We start from the raw sequence: 23,082 nt of genomic DNA, 5'->3' as shown, positions 1-23,082 counted from the left end.
GGTTGAAGAAGATTGGCCAGCCCTATGACCATAGATCGCAGAGTCGCACTTGACAGCCGCGTGTGGAGCTCGATGATGCAGCAGAAGCCTCCCAAACGAAGCACAAGAAGAATAGCAACACATCCTCCGCCCCTCGCTTCCACAGCCGGCCAGAAGAAGATGTAGCCACCACTCACCTCGCTCGAAGAAGAGGCAGCAGCACTTGATGATGGAGCTGACTACGATAATCTCCTGCTTCTGCATCCACCATGGAGGCCTGCCGGAGAAGTATCGCAATCGACAACCGACGCCGCGCTTGAACATCAGGTCGCCGTAGCTCCAGAGCCAGCTCACAGATCTTGAAATAGAGCAGCAACACGACTTCCATCTCTCACCACCACGGCCAGCCAAAGGAAGACAGCTGCACTTCATCCCACGATCTGCAGAGCCGCCGGTACAACAGACGATTTTATTGAACCAGCTCTGACCAAATCCTTTCCCATGAGAAATCCACCATGGATCCATCAAGCAGAAAAGAGGAGGCCTGGCTCCGGCGTCGCTGCAAGTCACCGGAAGCCAGCCGGAGAGAAAGAGGGAGGAGAAAAACGGCATATAACCAAACGCCACAAGGGACAAAATACGAAGAGATCCTAATCTACAACCTACTCTATTGCCGGTACCATCCCTTCGCACTCGTCGCACGGCAACGCCGGCGGCCGAGGCTCCGGTCCGGCCCGGAGATGCGGAGAGGACGACCAGAGACGGGGAGCCAGTAGTAGTAGTAGACTCTATAGAGCGCACAAATGCCAGCATTCTCGTCAACAATAAAAAACTACAGCTGTGAGAACAATAGTCTAATTTGAATCAGAGAGACTATGCGCAAACAATGGATCGAACAACTATGCTGTTTTAGGTTACCATGATTTCACACGACCTAACAGTCCAAGTATCAAGCAACGGGCGGGCATGCTTCATTGTCCTTTGAGGTGTCGACTTCAGAGGGTGGCATCAACTGCCACATCGGATATCCTGGGTAACCAACAAAGGGCATCATCAGTTTCTGTCCCGGAACTTGCCCATGGGGATGGAAGGGCGCCATTGGTGCCTGCGCGAATGGGGAGGCCATCATGCTGGGATGAGGCATATAGGCTGGAGTTGCAGCCATAAGCTTCATCTGGTGCTCTAAAGCCTCTTTCTCTAGTTTCAGCTTCTGCTTCTCGTCTCGGAGTTCATCCTTCTCTGCCTGCAATTTAAAATGATAATACATCAGTACAGATATTAGCTAGGGAGTAACATGATTGCACTAACAGATCTGGCACTGTCCATGAGCATATCAGGAATTTCACATCGTATAGAAGATAGTAAGTACATTTATCAGAAAAAGATAATGTCTAGCCTGAACAACATATGCACTGTGCTCTGCAGTAGTATGCAGTATAACATATAAAAACCCAGATATGTAGTTTGTGGTCAGCTCAATCAAACTGCTGATTTGTATTTTCTGGCCACAATGTTAGTACTCCTGGTTTAACTACATTACTAAGTGAATAAGTGTAACCAGAAATGTATTCCATGATCCAAACTAGAAGACGGCAAACCACGCTTCAAAGCTTAAATTATGTTATGGCTACCAATTGACCATAGACACATAGTAGAAAAACACTGGACAGATCAGTGGGACAGAGAAATAAAAGGGCATTGCTTTCCAGATTCATCCAAAATTGGTATTGCTTTAAACATAATTCCCCTACAAATGGTGTTTCGGTCAAAAGAAAAAAGTCTTCAAGTTAATAGCTAGTACAGGTTTCCAGATTTATAAGCTTTTGGATTATAGCAGATTGTGAGTCTGCTAATACAGTGTATGTACGCTTGCCTCACCTTCAGCTCCTTAATCTTGTCTTCAAGACTTCCGTTAGTATCCTTTAGCTGCTGCGCCTCAGCACGAAGCTGAGTAACCATGCGAGTAGCATCACTTAGGATAGCGGCTTTGTCAGCTTTTACAGGCTTACCAGGATCCAAAGTAGTGCCCAATTCAAGAAACCTATCAATAACAGAAATGATTGAAAATCAACGGACTACCTCTCTTCCATCTAAAACTAGCAAAACTGAAGGTATGATGTACCTGTCATTCAACTTGTCCCTTCTCACTTTTTCCCTACAAGCTTTAGATGTCGGCCTACCGCAGGGCCCTGACCTTAAGCTGCGATTTGCAATAGATTTCCAATTACAGATCTCACAATGAAGCACAATAATCTGATACAGATGCTCTACTATAAAGTAAAACGGCTCCTGACCGTTTGTTGCTGCCAGAATCCTTGGAGACATCAGGAGTGTTCACGTAGCTGCCTACTTCTGCACTGTAATCATAAAAAGGGGAAAGTAACTCAAAGGCACAAGCAAGTAGTATAATAATAAAAATTAAGTATAAAGATAATAATAATACTTAACAGACATATGTTCACGAAAGGAAAATAATGCTATGTCCATTTCTCTCAACATAAATTAACTTCATAGAAATTATACTTAACTGAACAACGGATAAAGTTCAAAAAGATCTTTATTTAGAACAACTACAATTTGGCGCAAAGCAAATTCATCATTCATGAGAGAAGGAAACAGATCTGTTTGCTACAATTCAGTTCAAGTATGACAAGATAATGTCCGTTATCAGAAATTAGGATTGCATCGCAATCTCCATGCAATTACAGCAAGATTCAAAGTAAGCCCTGGCATGGAAGTGTCACAATGTAGAAATGGATACTGATGATGCACACAAGAAAAAACACACATCTAGAAGACCCAAAAGCTAGACAAATTCAACAATTGGAAACGTGTGCATCTTGGTCTATTTCCCATATGTGATATGTGCTGCATAACCTAGTCAGCAATCTGGATCCTACAGTCTTACTACACATATAAAAAATTCTTAGTGTATATAAGTAGTACAAAACTGTGCAGCTGCTAGTGAAGTCCAACTAAGCAGTTGAAGATAAATTAAGCAGAAATCTATTTGTCCACAAAGCACGCCGTTTTCAGTAAGCTGGGTAACACTTCATCCACATCTTCAGCAAACCAGAAAGTACTAACTGATGCAGTATGTACACACCATGACATATATGGTCTATGAAAACTCAACTCCCTTTGATCCATAATAATTGTCGGTGATTTAATACTGATTTAGTACAGAATTGGCAGACATCACGATCCAAGACAATCCAGTTTCACCCATTTACAAGAGAAGAACGTTAACAGATCCTTGCATCAGAGTGATATACCAGAGGTTATGACAGGTAACCCAATCCCATCATACACTCGTTGCAGTGAAGGAAGATCCGGCCAGTTATGCGCATGAGTAAGTCAACTCCCACAACGATACGCCCCGCAGCGACACAACGACATGCCATGTACCAAAGTTGTGTTCCCTATCCAAAGTAATAACTGATGTACGCATTTCCCAAACAGCTGGAACAAACCTCGTCACATCAGTTATTACGACCAATAATTCATCAGAAGCTATTGCAAAAAAAAAATATCATCGGAAGCCCTAAGATCCAGATAAAACTACCGCCTCGACGAGCTACGTATAAACTAAGAGCAGGTATTGATCTTTTTTTTTTAATTGAAGTATCAAAAGAGCATGTATTGATCTTCTTTTTTTATTGAAGGGGAAAACGAGCATGTATTGATCTGTACAAATCGAGCCACCCTCGCGACCAGACCCGAATCTAGAAACCATCGCCCCGGCGAGAGATGGGACGCCGTGTTTAGCATCCAATCCAACGAATGAAACCGATAGCCTCTAAAATCAACAGGAAATCGTAGAATCTACATGCCGAAGCAGGTGGGGGAGCGCAGGGCGGACCTTGGGTTGGAGGAGGAGGCGGAGGCGTCCCAGGGGAAGGCGCCGCAGGCGGCGGCCGGGAGGTCCTCGAGGATGCCGCAGTGGAGGAACCAGTCGTCGCCGCCGTCCGCCGGAGGGAGAGACATGGCTGCCGTCGCCGTCGCCGTCGCCGCGTAAAGGTGGGAGACTTTTCCGCCAACCTTTTCGCTGGGTTGCTACTATTTTCGGTTCCCTTCTTTTCGCTGATTTTTAGACGACTCGTGTTCGGGAAAGATTGGGTGGGCGTGGGGGCCCATGCGTCGGTTTTTTATTTGTTTTTGATTAGTTAAAGTTTGGATATTTGTGTGTGTGGCTGGGAGAAAGATGGGAGCAGGTGAGGCGTAGGGGGGATTAACGTGGCGCGGTGGCGCCGACTGATAGGGCCGGCGAGATCCGTCGGGATGCCGCACCAGGTAGACTAGATTCCCGGTCCCCATGCCTAGAGGTAGCAAAGGAAAAACTACTTGATAAATAACGGCGATCACATGTAAGTTTTGGTTCGGGGAGTTCATTTTTCCCAGTGAGTCCAGAATGGATGAATTCTTTTGATAAATAACGGTGAAATCGTACAAATAAGGCGAAATTTGATCAAATAAAAGCGAAATTTAAAGTTATTTAACATACGTAGGCGAGTTCGTACATATATAGGCCGATTTCGTACATATATTTGAATTGCCAGATGGAAATATAAAAATACTACATGTCGTCGCTCGAGGTCCCGGCGTTCGGCACCCGCCCCCAAGGGGGGTGTTGCCGTCCTCGATGTGCGCGAGTACACGGCGAGCGTGCGGCTGGGCGCACCCCACCAGCGGCGGCGACCGGCGGCGTTGTTACGCGCTGGAAGAGGGGGAGGGCCGTCGAAGGCTGCGAGTTCCCGTTCGTGCCGAAGACGGAAGAACTCGTTCCACGCGTCGTAGTTGTCGGCGCGGTACCGCTCCTCTGCGCGCTGCTCGTCGGTGAGGGTGACCAGCACAGCGTCGATACCGGCATCGAGCTCGTCGCGTCCCACCGGAAGGGGCGGGATCGGGACCCCCCCCCCCCCCCGCGCGCGCACTCAGGCGCCATCCTCCGGGCACGCGGAAGTCCGGCGGCGCCGGGTAGCTCGCCATGTGCAGAAGTTCCGCCTCCTACTAGTGCAGGGAACGGCAGCTGAAACCGTTGTTCGCCGCGCAGCCCGCCATTGCTCGCTGGTTGAGGTCGATTGGGGAGAGAAGATATGGCTAGGGAGAGGAGGGAGACGGCGGTGGTGAATGCGGCGAGGCGCGGTAGGTTCGGCGATAAATAGAGAGAGCCGCGCGTGAATCCGAGGCGACGCGTCCGACGAAGTCTGACTGGCGGCAGGCTTTTCAAGCGCGCGCAAGACGATTGGCTTCTGTCGCCGACAAGTTGGTGTAGGATAACGTTGCATAGAAAACAAAAAATTTCCTACCGCGAACACGCAATCCAAGCCAAGATGCAATCTAGAAGACGGTAGCAACGAGGGGATTATCGAGTCTCACCCTTGAAGAGATTCCAAAGCCTACAAGAGGAGGCTCTTGTTGCTGCGGTAGACGTTCACTTGCCGCTTGCAAAAGCGCGTAGAAGATCTTGATCACGATCCCTCCGGCGCCACGAACGGGCAGCACCTCCGTACTCGGTCACACGTTCGGTTGTTGATGAAGACGATGTCCACCTCCCGTTCCAGCGGGCAGCGGAAGTAGTAGCTCCTCTTGAATCCGACAGCACGACGGCGTGGTGTCGGTGGCGGTGGAGAACTCCGGCGGAGCTTCGCTAAAGCACGCGGGAGATATGGAGGAGAGGGGGGCGGCTAGGGTTTGGGAGGGGTGGCCGGCCACTTCAAGGGGGGCGGCCAGCTTGTGGTCTTAGGGTGGCCGGCCCCCTCCCCTTGGCCCTCATTATATAGGTGGAACACCCAAGAGTTGGTCTACAAGTCTTCGAATAAGACCCCAAACCAAAACCTTCCATAACTCATGAAACCTACCCAAGCTAGGACTCCCACTAGAGGTGGGAGTTCCACCTTCCTTGGGAGGGGGTGGCCGGCCCCCCTTGGGGAGTCCACTTGGGACTCCTCCCCCTTAGGGTTGGCCGGCCATGGGAGGTGGAGTCCCACCGGGACTCCGCCTTCCTTGGTGGTTTCTTCCGGACTTTTCTAGAACCTTCTAGAACCTTCCATAGAACTTTCCGCATCATTTTAATTCACATAAAATGACATCCTATATATGAATCTTATTCTCCGGACCATTCCGGAACTCCTCGTGATGTCCGGGATCTCATCCGGGACTCCGAACAAATATTTGAACTCCATTCCATATTCAAGTTCTACCATTTCAACATCCAACTTTAAGTGTGTCACCCTACGGTTCGTGAACTATGCGGACATGGTTGAGTACTCACTCCGACCAATAACCAATAGCGGGATCTGGAGATCCATAATGGCTCCCACATATTCAACGATGACTTTAGTGATCGAATGAACCATTCACATACAATACCAATTCCCTTTGTCACGCGATATTTTACTTGTCCGAGGTTTGATCTTCGGTATTACTCTATACCTTGTTCAACCTCGTCTCCTGACAAGTACTCTTTACTCGTACCGTGGTATGTGGTCTCTTATGAACTTATTCATATGTTTGCAAGACATTAGACGACATTCCACCGAGAGGGCCCAGAGTATATCTATCCGTCATCGGGATGGACAAATCCCACTGTTGATCCATATGCCTCAACTCATACTTTCCGGATACTTAATCCCATCTTTATAACCACCCATTTACGCAGTGGCGTTTGGTGTAATCAAAGTACCTTTCCGGTATAAGTGATTTACATGATCTCATGGTCATAAGGACTAGGTAACTATGTATCGAAAGCTTATAGCAAATAACTTAATGACGAGATCTTATGCTACGCTTAATTGGGTGTGTCCATTACATCATTCATACAATGACATAACCTTGTTATTAATAACATCCAATGTTCATGATTATGAAACTAATCATCCATTAATCAACAAGCTAGTTTAAGAGGCATACTAGGGACTTCTTGTTGTCTACATATCACACATGTACTAATGTTTCGGTTAATACAATTATAGCATGATATATAAACATTTATCATAAACATAAAGATATAAATAATAACCACTTTATTATTGCCTCTAGGGCATATCTCCTTCAGTCTCCCACTTGCACTAGAGTCAATAATCTAGATTACATTGTAATATACCTAACACCCATGGCATTCTGGTGTTGGTCATGCTTTGCCCTAGGGAGAGCTTTAGTCAATGGATCTGCTACATTCAGATCAGTGTGTACTTTGCAAATCTTTACTTCTCCATCTTCGATGTACTCGCGAATCGAGTGGTAACGTAGCTTGATATGCTTCAGCCTCTTGTGTGACCTTGGCTCTTGCGCATTGGCGATGGCACCCATGTTATCACAGTAAATGATTAATGGGTCCAATGCACTAGGAACCACACCGAGCTCTACAATGAACCTCTTCATCCATACCGCTTCCGATGAAGCCTCTGAAGCCGCTATGTACTCTGATTCTGTTGAAGACTTCGCCACCGTGCACTGCTTCGAGCTTGCCCAGCTTACTGCAGCACCATTCAATATAAACACGTACGACTGTGACTTAGAGTCATAAGGATCAGTGTTCCAACTTGCATCGGTGTAACCACTTACAACGAGCTCTTGGTCACCTCCATAACAAAGAAACATATCCTTAGTTCTTTTCAAGTACTTCAGGATATTCTTGACCGCTGTCCAGTGTTCCATTCCTGGATCACTTTGATATCTGCTAGTCAAACTAACAGCATGTGCTATATCCGGTCTAGTACATAGCATGGCATACATGATAGATCCCATCACGAGGCATAGGGGATATTACTCATCCTTTCTCTTTCTTCTCGTAGCCGGTCCTTGAGTCTTACTCAAGACCTTGTTCTGGTAACATAGGTAAGAACCCTTTCTTACTTTCGTCCATTCTAAACTTCTTTAGAATCTTGTCCAGATATGTACTCTGTGATAGCCCTATTAGGCGTCTTGATCTATCTCTATAAATCTTGATGCCTAATACATACGATGCTTCACCAAGGTCTCTCATTGAAAAACTATTATTCAAATAACCTTTAACACTGCTTAATAGTTCTATATCATTCCCGATCAATAATATGTCATCTACATATAATATCAGGAATGCTACAGAGCTCCCACTCACTTTCTTGTAAATACAGGCCTCTCCATGACACTGTATAAACCCGAAGTCTTTGATCACCTTATCAAAGCGTCGGTTCCAACTTCTTGATGCTTGCTTCAGTCCATAGATTGAACGCTGAAGTTTGCATACTTTGTCAGCATTTTTAGGATCGATAAAACCTTTGGGTTGTACCATATACAACTCTTCCTCAATGTCTCCATTAAGGAACGCCGTTTTGACATCCATCTGCCAAATCTCATAATCGAAAAATGCAGCTATTGCTAACAAAATCCTCACAGATTTTAGCTTCGCTACAGGTGAGAAAGTCTCATCGTAGTCAACTCCTTGAATTTGTCGGAAACCCTTTGCGACAAGTCGAGCTTTATAGACAGTAATATTACCATCAGCATCTGTTTTTCTCTTGAAGATCCATTTATTCTCGACAGCCTTTCGGCTATCAGGTAAGTCTACCAAAGTCCATACTTTGTTATCATACATGGATCCCATTTCGGATTTCATGGCTTCTTGCCATTTGTTGGAATCTGGGCTCATCATCGCTTCTTCATACGTCGCAAGGTCCTCATCATTGTTATCCACAATCATGACATTTAGACAAGGATCATACCAATCAGGAGTGGCATGTTCCCTTGTCGATCTGCGAGGTTCAGTAGTTTCCTCGTTCGAAGTTTCATGATCATTATCATTAGCTTCCTCTGTTGCCGTTGTAGGCGGTACAGGTACAACTTCCCAGATCGCGCTACTCGATCAACGAGTATAGATTCATCAATCTCATCGAGTTCTACTTTTCTTCCAGTCACTTCTTTAGTGAGAAATTCTTTCTCAAGAAAGGTTCCGTTCTTAGCAACAAAGATTTTGCCTTCGGATCTGTGATAGAAAGTGTACCCTATAGTTTCCTTAGGGTATCCTATGAAGACGCATTTCTCCGCTTTGGGTTCTAGCTTGTCCCGTTGTAACTTCTTTACATAGGCCTCGCAACCCCAAACTTTCAGGAACGACAGCTTAGGTTTCTTATTAAACCATAATTCATACGGTGTCGTTTCTACGGATTTTGATGGTGCTCTATTTAAAGTGAATGCGGTTGTCTCTAATGCATAACTCCAAAATGATAACGGCAAATCAGTAAGAGACATCATAGAACGAACCATATCTAAGAGAGTTCGATTACGACGTTCGGACACACCGTTTCGTTGAGGTGTTCCCGGCGGTGTCAATTGTGAAAGTATTCCGCATTTCTTTAAATGCATGCCAAACTCATAACTCAGATATTCACCTCCACGATCAGATCGTAGAAATTTAATCTTCTTGTTACGTTGATTTTCTACTTCACTTTGGAATTCCTTAAACTTCTCGAAAGTTTTGGATTTATGTTTCATGAAATAGATATACCCATATCTACTCAGATCATCTGTGAAGGTTAGAACATAACGATAACCACCGCGCGATGCTACGCTCATTGGTCCGCACAAATCGGTATGTATGATTTCCAATAAGTCAGTAGCTCGCTCCATCATACCAGAAAATGGAGTCTTAGTCATTTTTCCCATTAGACATGCTTCGCATCTATCAAGTGACTCAAAGTCAAGTGATTCAAGTAATCCATCTTTATGGAGTTTCTTCATGCGTTTCACTCCAATATGACCAAGACGACAGTGCCACATATAAGTAGAATTATCATTCAATTTAATTCGCTTAGCATCAACGTTATGTATATGCGTATCACTACTATCGAGATCTAACGAAATAAGCCATTTTTTTTCTGGTGCTCGACCATAAAAGATATTATTCATAAAAATAGAACAACATTTATTCTCAGACTTGAATGAATAACCGTCTTGCATTAAACAAGATCCAGATATAATGTTCATGCTCAACGCAGGTACAAAATAACAATTATTTAGGCTTAAAACTAATCCCGAAGGTAGATGTAGAGGAAGTGTGCCGACTGCGATCACATTGACCTTGGATCCGTTTCCAACGCGCATCGTCACTTCATCTTTCATTAGTCTCCGTTTATTCCTTAGTTCCTGTGTCGATTTACAAATATGAGCAACCGAACCAGTATCAAATACCCAGGTACTAGAACGAGGACCAGTGAGATAAACATCTATAACATGTATATCAGATATACCTTCTTTCTTCTTCTTGACAAGGCCGCTCTTCAGATCAGCCAGATACTTGGAGCAATTATGCTTCCAGTGTCCCTTCTCCTTGCGTAATAGCACTCAAAGATCGTGCTTAGGGCCGTTCTTAGGTTTCATAGGAGGCGTGGCAGCTTTCTTGCCACCCTTCTTGAATTTTCCCTTAGACTTGCCCTGTTTCTTGAAACTGGTGGTCTTGTTGACCATCAACACTTGGTGCTCTTTCTTGATCTCAATCTCAGCAGCTTTTAGCATGCCAAAGAGTTCAGGTAACTCCTTGTTCATGTTCTGCATATTGTAGTTCATCACAAAGTTCTTGTAACTTGGTGGCAGTGATTGAAGGACACGATTAATCCCCAGTCTGTTAGGAATCACTATTCCCAAGTCACTGAGTTTCTTCGCATGCCCGGTCATGGCGAGCATGTGCTCACTAACGGAGCTGCCTTCTTCCATCATACAGCTGAAGAATTGTTTCGATGCTTCATAGCATTCCACGGCCGCATGAGTCTCAAAAATAGCTTTCAGCTCTTTCATCAACTCATGAGGATCGTGGTGCTCAAAACTTTTTTGAAGATCGGATTCCAGACTGCACAGGATGGCACACTGAACTTGAGAGTACCGAATTTTCCGAGTCTCGTAAACAGCTTTTACTTCATCGGTTTCAGTTTCTGCAGGAGGGTCACCTAGCGGTGCATCAAGCACATATTGCAGATTTCCGCCAGAGAGGAAGATCCTCACATGACGGAACCAGTCGGTGAAGTTGCTACCGTTGCTCTTAAGTTTTTCTTTCTCTAGGAACTGGTTAAAATTGATTGGGGACGCCATCTCTACAACATATATTTGCAAAAGTTTAGACTAAGTTTATGACAAATTGAGTTCAAATTTTAATTCAACATAATTAAAAATCTAGATGAACTCCCACTTAAAACAATATCCCTCGCATTGTCTTAGTGATCACACGAACCAAATCCACCGCACCTAAGTCCGATCATCACGAGACAAGGTGTGATTTCAATGGCGAACACTCAAAGTGTTCATCATATCAACCATATGATTCATGCTCTACCTTTCGGTATCACGTGTTCCGAGACCATGTCTGTACATGCTAGGCTCATCAAGGCCACCTTAGTATCCGCATGTGCAAAACTGTCTTGCACCCGTTGTATGTACTTGTTGATTCTAACACACCCGATCATCACGAGATGCTTCGAAACGACAAGTCATGGTAACGGTGCTACTAAGGATGAACACTTTATTATCTTGAGATTTTAGTGAGGGATCATCTTATAATGCTACCGTCGCGATCTAAGCAAAATAAGATGCATAAAAGGATTAACATCACATGCAGTTCATATGTGATATGATATGGCCCTTTTGTCTTTGCGCCTTTGATCTTCATCTCCAAAGCACGGACATGATCTCCATCATCTTCAGGCATGATCTCCATCATCGTCGGCGTAGCGTCAAGGTCAATGGCGCCGTCTTCATGATTGTCCTCCATGTAGCAACTATTACAACTACTTTGAAATACTACTCAACATGAAATTTAAAGACAACCATAAGGCTCCTGCCGGTTGCCTCAATACAATAATGATCATCTCATACATATTCATCATCACATTATGGCCATATCACATCACCAAACCCTGCAAAAACAAGTTAGACGTCTCTAATTTGGTTTGCATATTTTACGTGGTTTAGGGTTTTCGAGAGAGATCTAATCTACCTACGAACATGAACCACAACGTTGATACTAATGTTTTCAATAGAAGAGTAAATTGAATCTTCACTATAGTAGGAGAGACAGACACCCGCAAAGCCTCTTATGCAATACAAGTTGCATGTCGAACGAGGAACAAGTCTCATGAACGCGGTCATGTAAAGTTAGTCCGAGCCGCTTCATCCCACTATGCCACAAAGATGCAAAGTACTCAAACTAAAGATAACAAGAGCATCAACGCCCACAAAACCATTGTGTTCTACTCGTGCAACCATCTATGCATAGACACGGCTCGGATACCACTGTAGGATAACGTTGCATAGAAAACAAAAAATTTCCTACCGCGAACACGCAATCCAAGCCAAGATGCAATCTAGAAGACGGTAGCAACGAGGGGATTATCGATTCTCACCCTTGAAGAGATTCCAAAGCCTACAAGAGGAGGCTCTTGTTGCTGCGGTAGACGTTCACTTGCCGCTTGCAAAAGCGCGTAGAAGATCTTGATCACGATCCCTCCGGCGCCACGAACGGGCAGCACCTCCGTACTCGGTCACACGTTCGGTTGTTGATGAAGACGACGTCCACCTCCCGTTCCAGCGGGCAGCGGAAGTAGTAGCTCCTCTTGAATCCGACCGCACGATGGCGTGGTGTCGGTGGCGGTGGAGAACTCCGGTGGAGCTTCGCTAAAGCACGCGGGAGATATGGAGGAGAGGGGGGCGGCTAGGGTTTGGGAGGGGGTGGCCGGCCACTTCAAGGGGGGCGGCCAGCTTGTGGTCTTAGGGTGGCCGGCCCCCTCCCCTTGGCCCTCATTATATAGGTGGAACACCCAAGAGTTGGTCTACAAGTCTTCGAATAAGACCCCAAACCAAAACCTTCCATAACTCATGAAACCTACCCAAGCTAGGACTCCCACTAGAGGTGGGAGTTCCACCTTCCTTGGGAGGGGGTGGCCGGCCCCCCTTGGGGAGTCCACTTGGGACTCCTCCCCCTTAGGGTTGGCCGGCCATGGGAGGTGGAGTCCCACCGGGACTCCGCCTTCCTTGGTGGTTTCTTCCGGACTTTTCTAGAACCTTCTAGAACCTTCCATAGAACCTTCCGCATCATTTTAATTCACATAAAATGACATACTATATATGAATCTTATTCTCCGGACCATTCCGGAACTCCTCGTGATGTCCGGGATCTCATCCGGGACTCCGAACAAATATTCGAACTCCATTCCATATTTAAGTTCTACCATTTCAACATCCAACTTTAAGTGTGTCACCCTACGGTTCGTGAACTATGCGGACATGGTTGAGTACTCACTCCGATCAATAACCAATAGCGGGATCTGGAGATCCATAATGGCTCCCACATATTCAACGATGACTTTAGTGATCGAATGAACCATTCACATACAATACCAATTCCCTTTGTCACGCGATATTTTACTTGTCTGAGGTTTGATCTTCGGTATTACTCTATACCTTGTTCAACCTCGTCTCCTGACAAGTACTCTTTACTCGTACCGTGGTATGTGGTCTCTTATGAACTTATTCATATGCTTGCAAGACATTAGACAACATTCCACCGAGAGGGCCCAGAGTATATCTATCCGTCATCGGGATGGACAAATCCCACTGTTGATCCATATGCCTCAACTCATACTTTCCGGATACTTAATCCCACCTTTATAACCACCCATTTACGCAGTGGCGTTTGGTGTAATCAAAGTACCTTTCCGGTATAAGTGATTTACATGATCTCATGGTCATAAGGACTAGGTAACTATGTATCGAAAGCTTATAGCAAATAACTTAATGACGAGATCTTATGCTACGCTTAATTGGGTGTGTCCATTACATCATTCATACAATGACATAACCTTGTTATTAATAACATCCAATGTTCATGATTATGAAACTAATCATCCATTAATCAACAAGCTAGTTTAAGAGGCATACTAGGGACTTCTTGTTGTCTACATATCACACATGTACTAATGTTTCGGTTAATACAATTATAGCATGATATATAAACATTTATCATAAACATAAAGATATAAATAATAACCACTTTATTATTCCCTCTAGGGCATATCTCCTTCAGTTGGGGCCACAAGCCACGCGTGAAGTTTTCTCTACGTTTCCCGCGCTTTAGTTTCGTCCGGAGTCCCCGAGCGCTGCCCGGGGGGGCGGGGATGGCCTGGGCTCGCCAGACGGATGAAAGCTAAAATCCGGGCGAAAACGAGAAACCGGGGGCGCGACTGGGCCGTTTTCGTCCATCCGGATGAAAAAGGGGTCCTGGGTGGCTTGTCGGGGAGACGGATAGAGATGCTCTTAAATCGAGCGTTTGGGAATGTGTTTTGTTCGTGCCGCAATTAGGGATGTCGCTTCCCCCAAATGCCGCCCCCAAACTTTTTTTAAGGGTTTTGAAAACACAATTATTTATTAAATATAGCATACAAATAAATAAGTTTGTGGAGATTGTTTTCATATTAAAATACAACAAACAATAAAACAACTAAACAAATGTAATAAATAGGGCTAGATCAAGGTGTCGCGGCATTTGCTGATAATCCTTTGATCCTCCACAAATGTTCAACGAGATCAGCTTGAAGTTGATCATGAACATTGTTGTCACGGATTTCTGCGTGCATGCCGAGAAAATCAGCAAAATCTGCAGGCAACTCATGATCAACCTCTGCAAGAGGCCCTCACACTCATAGGGACCAATATGTGTCCTGGCATGATTCTTGCGGTCATCATCGATGATCATGTTGTGCATGATCACACAAACCTACATTACCTCCCACATTTGGTCGTGAGACCAGCTTAGAGCAGGGTACCGGACAATTGCAAATTGAGCTTGAAGCACACCAAATGCCCGCTCGACATCCTTCCTGCAAGCATGTTGTCGCGCAGCAAAGTGGGAATTTTTCTGACCTGATGGAGTCGAGATTGTTTTGACAAAAGTGGCCCATTTTGGATATATACCATCGGCTAGATAATAGAGTTTGGTATATTGGTGGCCATTGATCTCATAGTTGCATGGTGGAGCATGCCCTTTCACTAGTCTACTAAACACTGGAGACTGCTGCAACACGTTGATGTCATTGTGTGCTCCCGCCATGCCAAAGAAAGAATGTCAAATCCACATGTCATAATCTTCCACAGCTTCAAGCATCACACTGAAATATCCATGACGCCATTTGTATATACCTTGCCAAGCAAACAGACAGTTCTTCCATGACCAGTGCATGCAATCGATGCTTCCAAGCATTCCAGGAAATCCTCTAGCAGCATTTGTGTCATGATCCTTGTAGTCTCTTCCTCAGTTGGCCCTCTCAAGTATTATTTGCCAAACTTTCCCACCACAGCTCGACAAAACTTGTACATGCACTCAATGGCAGTAGACTCACTCATGCGAAGGTAGTCGTCCTATGTATCGGTAGGTGCTCCGTATGCGAGCATCCTCATGGCGGTGGTGCACTTCTGAATCGACGAAAACCCGACAACGCATACAACGTCATGCTTGAGCTTGAAGTAGGTGTCAAACTCTCGAACGCCATGGAGGATATTCATGAACAGACCCTTGCTCATCCTATACCGGCGCCGAAAATTGTCGGCATGTGTTGTGTCATCTGCGAAGTAGTCGTTGTGCAGCATGGTTAGGGATGCAAGCGGACGCCTGCCAAACCATCGATTCTTGTCCGCCTCGTAACTTCATTCTATAATCACCTACTCACAATTACTAGTCTTTAGCCAATTTCCACCACACACCTAATCCAGCGGGCTGTCCGCCAGGCCCACCGGACGGTCCACTTGCATGCCTAAGCATGGTATGTGATGGTGAATGTACTAGGACGTCGCTGATACGTCTCCGACGTATCGATAATTTCTTATGTTCCATGCCACATTATTGATGATATCTACATGTTTTATGCATACTTTACATCATATTTATGCATTTTCTGGAACTAACCTATTAACAAGATGCCGAAGAGCCAGTTGTTGTTTTCTGCTGTTTTTGGTTTCAGAAATCCTAGTAAGGAAATATTCTCGGAATTGGACGAAATCAACGCCCAGGGGCCTATTTTCACACAAGCTTCCAGAAGACCGGAGAGTCAACGAAGTGGGGCCACGAGGTGGCCAGGAGGTAGGGCGGCGCGACCCCACCCTTGGCCGCGCCGACCTGTCTCCTGGGCCCCTCGTGACGCCCCCTGACCTGCCCTTCCGCCTACAAATAGCCTTCGTCGCGAAACCCCCAGTACCGAGAGCCACGATACGGAAAACCTTCCAGAGATGCCGCCGCCGCCAATCCCATCTCGGGGGATTCAGGAGATCGCCTCCGGCACCCTGCCGGAGAGGGGATTCATCTCCCGGAGGACTCTACGCCGCCATGGTCGCCTCCGGAGTGATGTGTGAGTAGTCTACCCCTGGACTATGGGTCTATAGCAGTAGCTAGATGGTTGTCTTCTCCCCATTATGCTTAATTGTCGGGTCTTGTGAGCTGCCGAACATGATCAAGATCATCTATCTGTAATGCTATATGTTGTGTTTGTTGGGATCCGATGAATAGAGAATACTATGTTATGTTGATTATCAATTTATGTCTATGTGTTGTTTATGATCTTGCATGCTCTCCGTTATTAGTAGAGGCTCTGGCCAAGTTTTTGCTAGTAACTCCAAGAGGGGGTATTTATGCTCGATAGTGGGTTCATGTCTCCGTGAATCTAGGGGAGTGACAGAAACCTCTAAGGTTATGGATGTGCTGTTGCCACTAGGGATAAAACATTGATGCTATGTCCGAGGATGTAGTTATTGATTACATTACGCACCATACTTAATGCAATTGTCTGTTGTTAGCAACTTAATACTGGAAGGGGTTCGGATGATAACCTGAAGGTGGACTTTTTAGGCATAGATGCATGCTGGATAGCGGTCTATGTACTTTGTCGTAATGCCCAATTAAATCTCACTATACTCATCATAATATGTATGTGCATGGTCATGCCCTCTCTATTTGTCAATTGCCCAACTGTAATTTGTTCACCCAACATGCTATTTATCTTATGGGAGAGACACCTCTAGTGAACTGTGGACCCCGGTCCAATTCTTTATACTGAAATATAATCTACTGCAATACTTGTTCTACTGTTTTCTGCAAACAATCATCTTCCACACTATACATCTAATCCTTTGTTACAGCAAGCCGGTGAGATTGACAACCTCGCTGTTTCGTTGGGGAAAAGTACTTGGTTTGTGTTGTGCAGGTTCCACGTTGGCGCTGGAATCCCTGGTGTTGCGCCGCACTACATCTCGCCGCCATCAACCTTCAACGTGCTTCTTGGCTCCTACTGGTTCGATTAAACCTTGGTTTCATACTGAGGGAAAACTTGCCGCTGTACGCATCACACCTTCCTCTTGGGGTTCCCAACAGACGCGTGATGTACGCGTATCAGTCGCCTAGAGGGTGGGGTGAATAGGCGGTGTATAAAAACTTCTACTTGAGAGCTAAACTAGGCGGAATAAAACTACTAAGTGTTTACTAGTTTAGCTCAAAGCCTATCAACTAGGGGTTAGCCTAAGAGCACCAACAACCTATGCTAGCATGATGAGCAACAAGGTGATAACAAGCTAGGTATAGCATCAAGCATGATAGATATCACAATGTAAAGCGCATAGGTAAAGGAGCTTGGGTTGAGAAATAACCGGTGCACGAGGAGACAACGATGTATCCCGAAGTTCACACCCAAGGGTGCTCAGTCTCCGTTGGAGTGGTGTGGAGGCACGAGGCACTCCAATGAGCCACTAGGGCCACCGTATTCTCCTCGAGTATTTCCTCCAAGGAGGAAAGCCTCGGTCCACTAAGGGACCCTTGAGGGTGGTCACCGAACCCGTACAAGCTTTGGAAAACTCCCAAGAATCAAGCTTGAGGCAACTCCACAAGACGGAGGCTCTCAAGTACAGGGCCACAAGAGGCTACAACACGCCACACCGGCAACAAAGCCACCAAGACACCAACGCGCCACAACCGGCTCCAAAACCACAAAGGCTAACACACTCCACAAAGGCAGCAACGCCACAAAGGCTACCACGCCACAAAGACAACAAGGCCACGAATGATACAACACCACAAAGGTAATGATACATCTCCATCGTATCTATAATTTCTGATGTTTCATGCTTGTTTTTTGTATCATTGTCACATGTTTTATATGCATTATATATCATTATTATACATTTTCTGGGACTAACATATTGATGTCTACGCACGCTTCTATTCCTGTAGACAGTGTTGGGCCTCCAAGAGCAGAGGTTTGTAGAACAGCAGCAAATTTCCCTTAAGTGAATCACCCAAGGTTTATCGAACTCAGGGAGGTAGAGGTCAAAGATATCCCTCTCAAGCAACCTTGCAATTAAGATACAAGAAGTCTCTTATGTCCCCAACACACCTAATACACTTGTAAGATGTATAGGTGCACTAGTTCGACGAAGAGATAGTGAAATGCAAGTAATATGGATGATTATAAGTAGTAATTGCAATCTGAAATAAAAATGGCAGCAATGAACATGTAGCAGAACTTGTTGGAAGCGGTGTTTCAATGCTTAGAAACAAGGCCTAGGGATCATACTTTCACTAGTGGACACTCTCAACAATGATCACATAATTGAATAAACAAATGCTACTCTCAAACACTCTCTTGTTGGATAACAAACACCATTCATTGTGTAGGGCTGCAAAAGCACACCTCAAGCCGGAGTAAACAAGCTCCACAACGTCATAAAGGAATCACACACGATGCGCACACTGTCACCATCACACCGTGGAGAGTGACTCCATAGTTCATATTAAAGTAACCTCTAGAGTGCATAATAGACAAGAGTAACATCTACATATTCAACTAGATTACAAAGCTCATGATCACATAAAGATCACACCATGGGAGAGAGATGAACCACATAGCTACCGGTAGAGCCCTCAGCCTCGGGGGAGAACTACTCCCTCCTCATCATGGGAGACATCAACGACGATGAAGATGGCGATGGAGTCGATGGAGATGGCTCCGGGGGCAATTCCCCGTCCCGGCAGGGTGCCGAAACAGAGACTTTTGTCCCCCGAATTAGGGTTTTTGGTGGTGGCGGAGCTACGGAACTCTTCTGGAGAAATCGTCGATCGTGCTAGGCTTTTCACAATAGGAACTTTATATAGGCGAAAGGGCGACGCGAGGGGGTGCCCGAGGGGCCCACCCCATAGGGCGGCGCCGCCCCACTCCTGGCCGCGCCAGCTGATGGGGAGGAGGCCGTGGGCCTCCTCTGGCCTAGCCCTTCTGGCTCCGTGGGTCTTCTGGCGAAATAGAATTTCTGTGATTTTTCTGGATTTTTCCGAGCACTTTGGTTTTTGGGCTTTTTCTGCAATAAACAGACATAGTAAACAGAGAAACTGGCACTGTGGCATCTTGTTAATAGGTTAGTCCAATAAATGCCATAATATGATATAAAGTGCATATAAAACATGTAGCTATTGGCATAAAACTAGCATGGAACATAAGAAATTATAGATACGTTGGAGACGTATCAAGCATCCCCAAGCTTAGTTCCTACTCGTCCTCGAGTAGGTAAACGATAACAAGAATAATTTCTGAAGTGACTTGCTACCAACATAATCTTGATCAATACCATTGTAAAGCATATGAGCTGAATGAAGTGACTCAAAGCAATGGTCTATAGTTTGCTAACAAATAGATAATGACTAAACAACTGAATCATATAGCAAAAACTTTTCATGAATAGTACTTTCAATACAAGCATCAAAAAGTCTTGCATAAGATTTAACTCATAAAGCAATAGATTCTTAATAAAAGGTTTTGAAGCAACACAAAGGAAGATTTAAATTTCAGCAATTGCTTTCAACTTTTAACATGTATATCTCAAGGATAATTTTCAACACAAAGTAATATGATGAGTGCAATAAGCAAGCATGTAAGAATCAATGCACACAGTTGACACAAGTGTTTGCTTCTAAGATAGAAAGAAGTAGGTAAACTGACTCAACATAAAGTAAAAGAAAGGCCCTTCGCAGAGGGAAGCAGGGATTAAATCATGTGCTAGAGCTTTTGAAGTTTTGAAATCATAAAGAGAGCATAAAAATAAAGTTTTGAGAGGTGTTTGTTGTTGTCAACGAATGGTAGTGGGCACTCTAACCCCCTTGTCAAACAGACTTTCAAAGAGCGGCTCCCATGAAGGACGTTATCTCTACCAGCAAGGTAGATCATCCCTCTTCTCTTTTGTTTACACATGTATTTTAGTTTTATTTATAGATGACACTCATCCCAACCTTTTTCTTTCACAAGCCATGGCTAACCGAATCCTCGGGTGCCTTCCAACATTTCACATACCATGGAGGAGTGTCTATTGCAAAATTAAGTTGCTTACTGATAAATTAGGGCAAAACATGTGAAGAGAATTATTAATGAAAGTTAATTAAATGGGGCTGGGCACCCCGTTGCCAGCTCTTTTTGCAAAATTATTGGATAAGCGGATGTATATGCCACTAGTCCATTGGTGAAAGTCTGCCCAACAAGATTGAAAGATAAAACACCACATACTTCCTCATGAGCTATAAAACATTGACACAAATAAGGAGTAATAAAGTTTTGAATTGTTTAAAGGTAGCACATGAAGTATTTACTTGGAATGGCAGAAAAATACCACATAGTAGGTAGTTATGGTGGACACAAATGGCATAGGTTTTGGCTCAATGTTTTGGATGCACGAGAAGCATTCCCTCTCAGTACAAGGCTTTGGCTAGCAAGGTTGTTTGAAGCAAACACAAGTATAAACCGGTACAACAAAACTTACATAAGAACATATTGCAAGCATTATAAGACTCTACACTGTCTTCCTTGTTGCTCAAACACTTTTACCAGAAAATATCTAGACCTTACAGAGACTAATCATGCAAACCAAATTTCAACAAGCTCTACGGTAGTTCTCCACTAATAGGTTTAAACTACATGATGCAAGAGCTTAAACATGATCTACTTGAGAGCTCAAAACAATTGCCAAGTATCAAATTATTCAAGACAATATACCAACTACCACATGAAGCATTTTCTGTTTCCAACCAAATAGCAATAAATGCAGCGGCTTTTAGCTTTTGCCATGAACATGAAAAATAAAACAAAGAACACCAGTGTTCAGATGAAAAAGTGGAGCATGTCTCTCTCCCACACAAGCATGTTAGGATCCGATTTATTCAGAAAATGAAAATAACAAAACGAAAATAAAAGCACATAGACGCTCCAAATAAAGCACATAAGATGTGACGGAATTAAAATATAGTTTCACTAGAGGTGACCTGATAAGTTGTTGATGAAGAAGGGGATGCCTTGGGCATTGATGACGCGTGAAGCACACGTCCGTTGGGAACCCCAAGAGGAAGGTGTGATGCGTACAGCAGCAAGTCAGTAAGAAACCAAGGTTATCGAACCAGTAGGAGATGAAGGCCACGTGAAGGTTGTTGGTGAAGGAGTGTAGTGCGGCGCAACACCAGGGATTCCGGCGCCAACGTGGAACCTGCACAACACAATCAAAATACTTTGCCCCAACTTAACAGTGAGGTTGTCAATCTCACCGGCTTGCTGTAAACAAAGGATTAAACGTATGGTGTGGAGAATGATGTTTGCTTGCAAAGAACAACAGAGAACAATGATTGCAGTAGGTTGTATTTCAGATGTAAAAGAATGGACCGGGGTCCACAGTTCACTAGTGGTGTCTCTCCAATAAGATAAATAACATGTTGGGTGAACAAATTACAGTTGGGCAATTGACAAATAGAGAGGGCATAACAATGCACATACATATCATGATGACTACTATGAGATTTACTTAGGGCATTACGACAAAGAACATAGACCGCTATCCAGCATGCATCTATGCCTAAAAAGTCCACCTTCGGGTTAGCATCTGCACCCCTTCCAGTATTAAGTTGCAAACAATAGACAATTGCATTAAGTACTATGCGTAATGTAAACAATACAAATATCCTTAGACAAAGCATTGATGTTTTATCCCTAGTGGCAACAGCACATCCACAACCTTAGGGGTTGCTGTCACTCCCCCAGATTGAATGGAGACATGAACCCACTATCGAGCATAAATACCCCCTCTTGGAGTTACAAGTATCAACTTGGCCAGAGCCTCTACTAGCAATGGAGAGCATGCAAGATCATAAACAACACATATATGATAGATCGATAATCAACTTGACATAGTATTCCATATTCATCGGATCCCAACAAACACAACATGTAGCATTACAAATAGATGATCTTGATCATGATAGGCAGCTCACAAGATCTAAACATGATAGCACAAGAGGAGAAGACAACCATCTAGCTACTGCTATGGACCCATAGTCCAAGGATGAACTACTCACGCATCAGTCCGGAGGCGGGCATGGTGATGTAGAGCCCTCCGGTGATGATTCCCCTCTCCGGCAGGGTGCCGGAGGCGATCTTCAGAACCCCCCAAGATGGGGTTAACGGCGGTGGTGTCTCAGTAACTTTTCTCGTATCGTGGCTCTCGGTACTAGGGTTTTCGCGACGGAAGGATTATATAGGCGAAGGGGCAGAGTTGGGGGACGCCCGAGGGGCCCACCCCATATGGTGGCGCGGCCAGGGGTGAGGCCGCGCCCCCCTATGGTGTGGCCGCCTCGTGGCCCCTCTTCGTCTCCTCTTCGGTGTTCTGGAAGACTCCGTGGAAAATAAGACCGTGGGATTTTGTTTCGTCCAATTCCGAGAATATTTCCTGTGTAGGATTTGTGAAACCAAAAACAACAGAAAACAGGAACTGGCGCTTCGACATCTTGTTAATAGGTTAGTGCCGGAAAATGCATAAAAATGATATAAAGTGTATATAAAACATGTGAGTATTGTCATAAAACTAGCATGAACATAAGAAATTATAGATACGTTTGAGACGTATCAAGCATCCCCAAGCTTAGTTCCTACTCGCCCTCGAGTAGGTAAACGATAAAAAGGATAATTTCTGAAGTGACATGCTACCATCATAATCTTGATCAATACTATTGTAAAGCATATGATATGAATGAAGTGATTCAAAGCAATGGTCTATAGTTTGTTAACAAATAGATAA

General features: G+C 44.7%; 1 protein-coding gene across 1 annotated transcript; it reads right to left on the bottom strand.

Annotated features, from left to right (window-relative positions):
• Positions 1 to 752: 752 nt before the first annotated feature.
• LOC127314454 (transcription factor ILR3) lies at positions 753 to 4,071 on the bottom strand. Its single transcript, XM_051344921.2, has 5 exons — positions 3,842 to 4,071; positions 2,274 to 2,336; positions 2,102 to 2,179; positions 1,858 to 2,020; positions 753 to 1,222 (listed from the first exon to the last, which is right to left on the bottom strand). The coding sequence occupies exons 1-5, from the start codon at positions 3,964 to 3,966 to the stop codon at positions 929 to 931; spliced, it is 723 nt and encodes a 240-aa protein (XP_051200881.1). The 5' UTR covers positions 3,967 to 4,071; the 3' UTR covers positions 753 to 928.
• Between the last annotated feature and the right edge of the window lie 19,011 nt (positions 4,072 to 23,082).

This window comes from Lolium perenne, chromosome 7, assembly GCF_019359855.2.
Source record: "Lolium perenne isolate Kyuss_39 chromosome 7, Kyuss_2.0, whole genome shotgun sequence".
Lineage (NCBI taxonomy): Eukaryota > Viridiplantae > Streptophyta > Magnoliopsida > Poales > Poaceae > Lolium > Lolium perenne.
Note: the sequence above shows the minus strand (reverse complement) of the source record. Positions and strands in the feature narration are given on the sequence as shown.

Coding starts and splice junctions, on each gene's coding strand:
- LOC127314454 (XM_051344921.2), bottom strand. CDS start 3,966: ATGTCTCTCCCTCCGGCGGACGGCGGCGACGACTGGTTCCTCCACTGC. Junction 2,180..2,273: donor GATTCTGGCAGCAACAAACG/GTCAGGAGCCGT, acceptor TGCAAATCGCAG/CTTAAGGTCAGGGCCCTGCG. Junction 2,021..2,101: donor AGGGACAAGTTGAATGACAG/GTACATCATACC, acceptor TGTTATTGATAG/GTTTCTTGAATTGGGCACTA.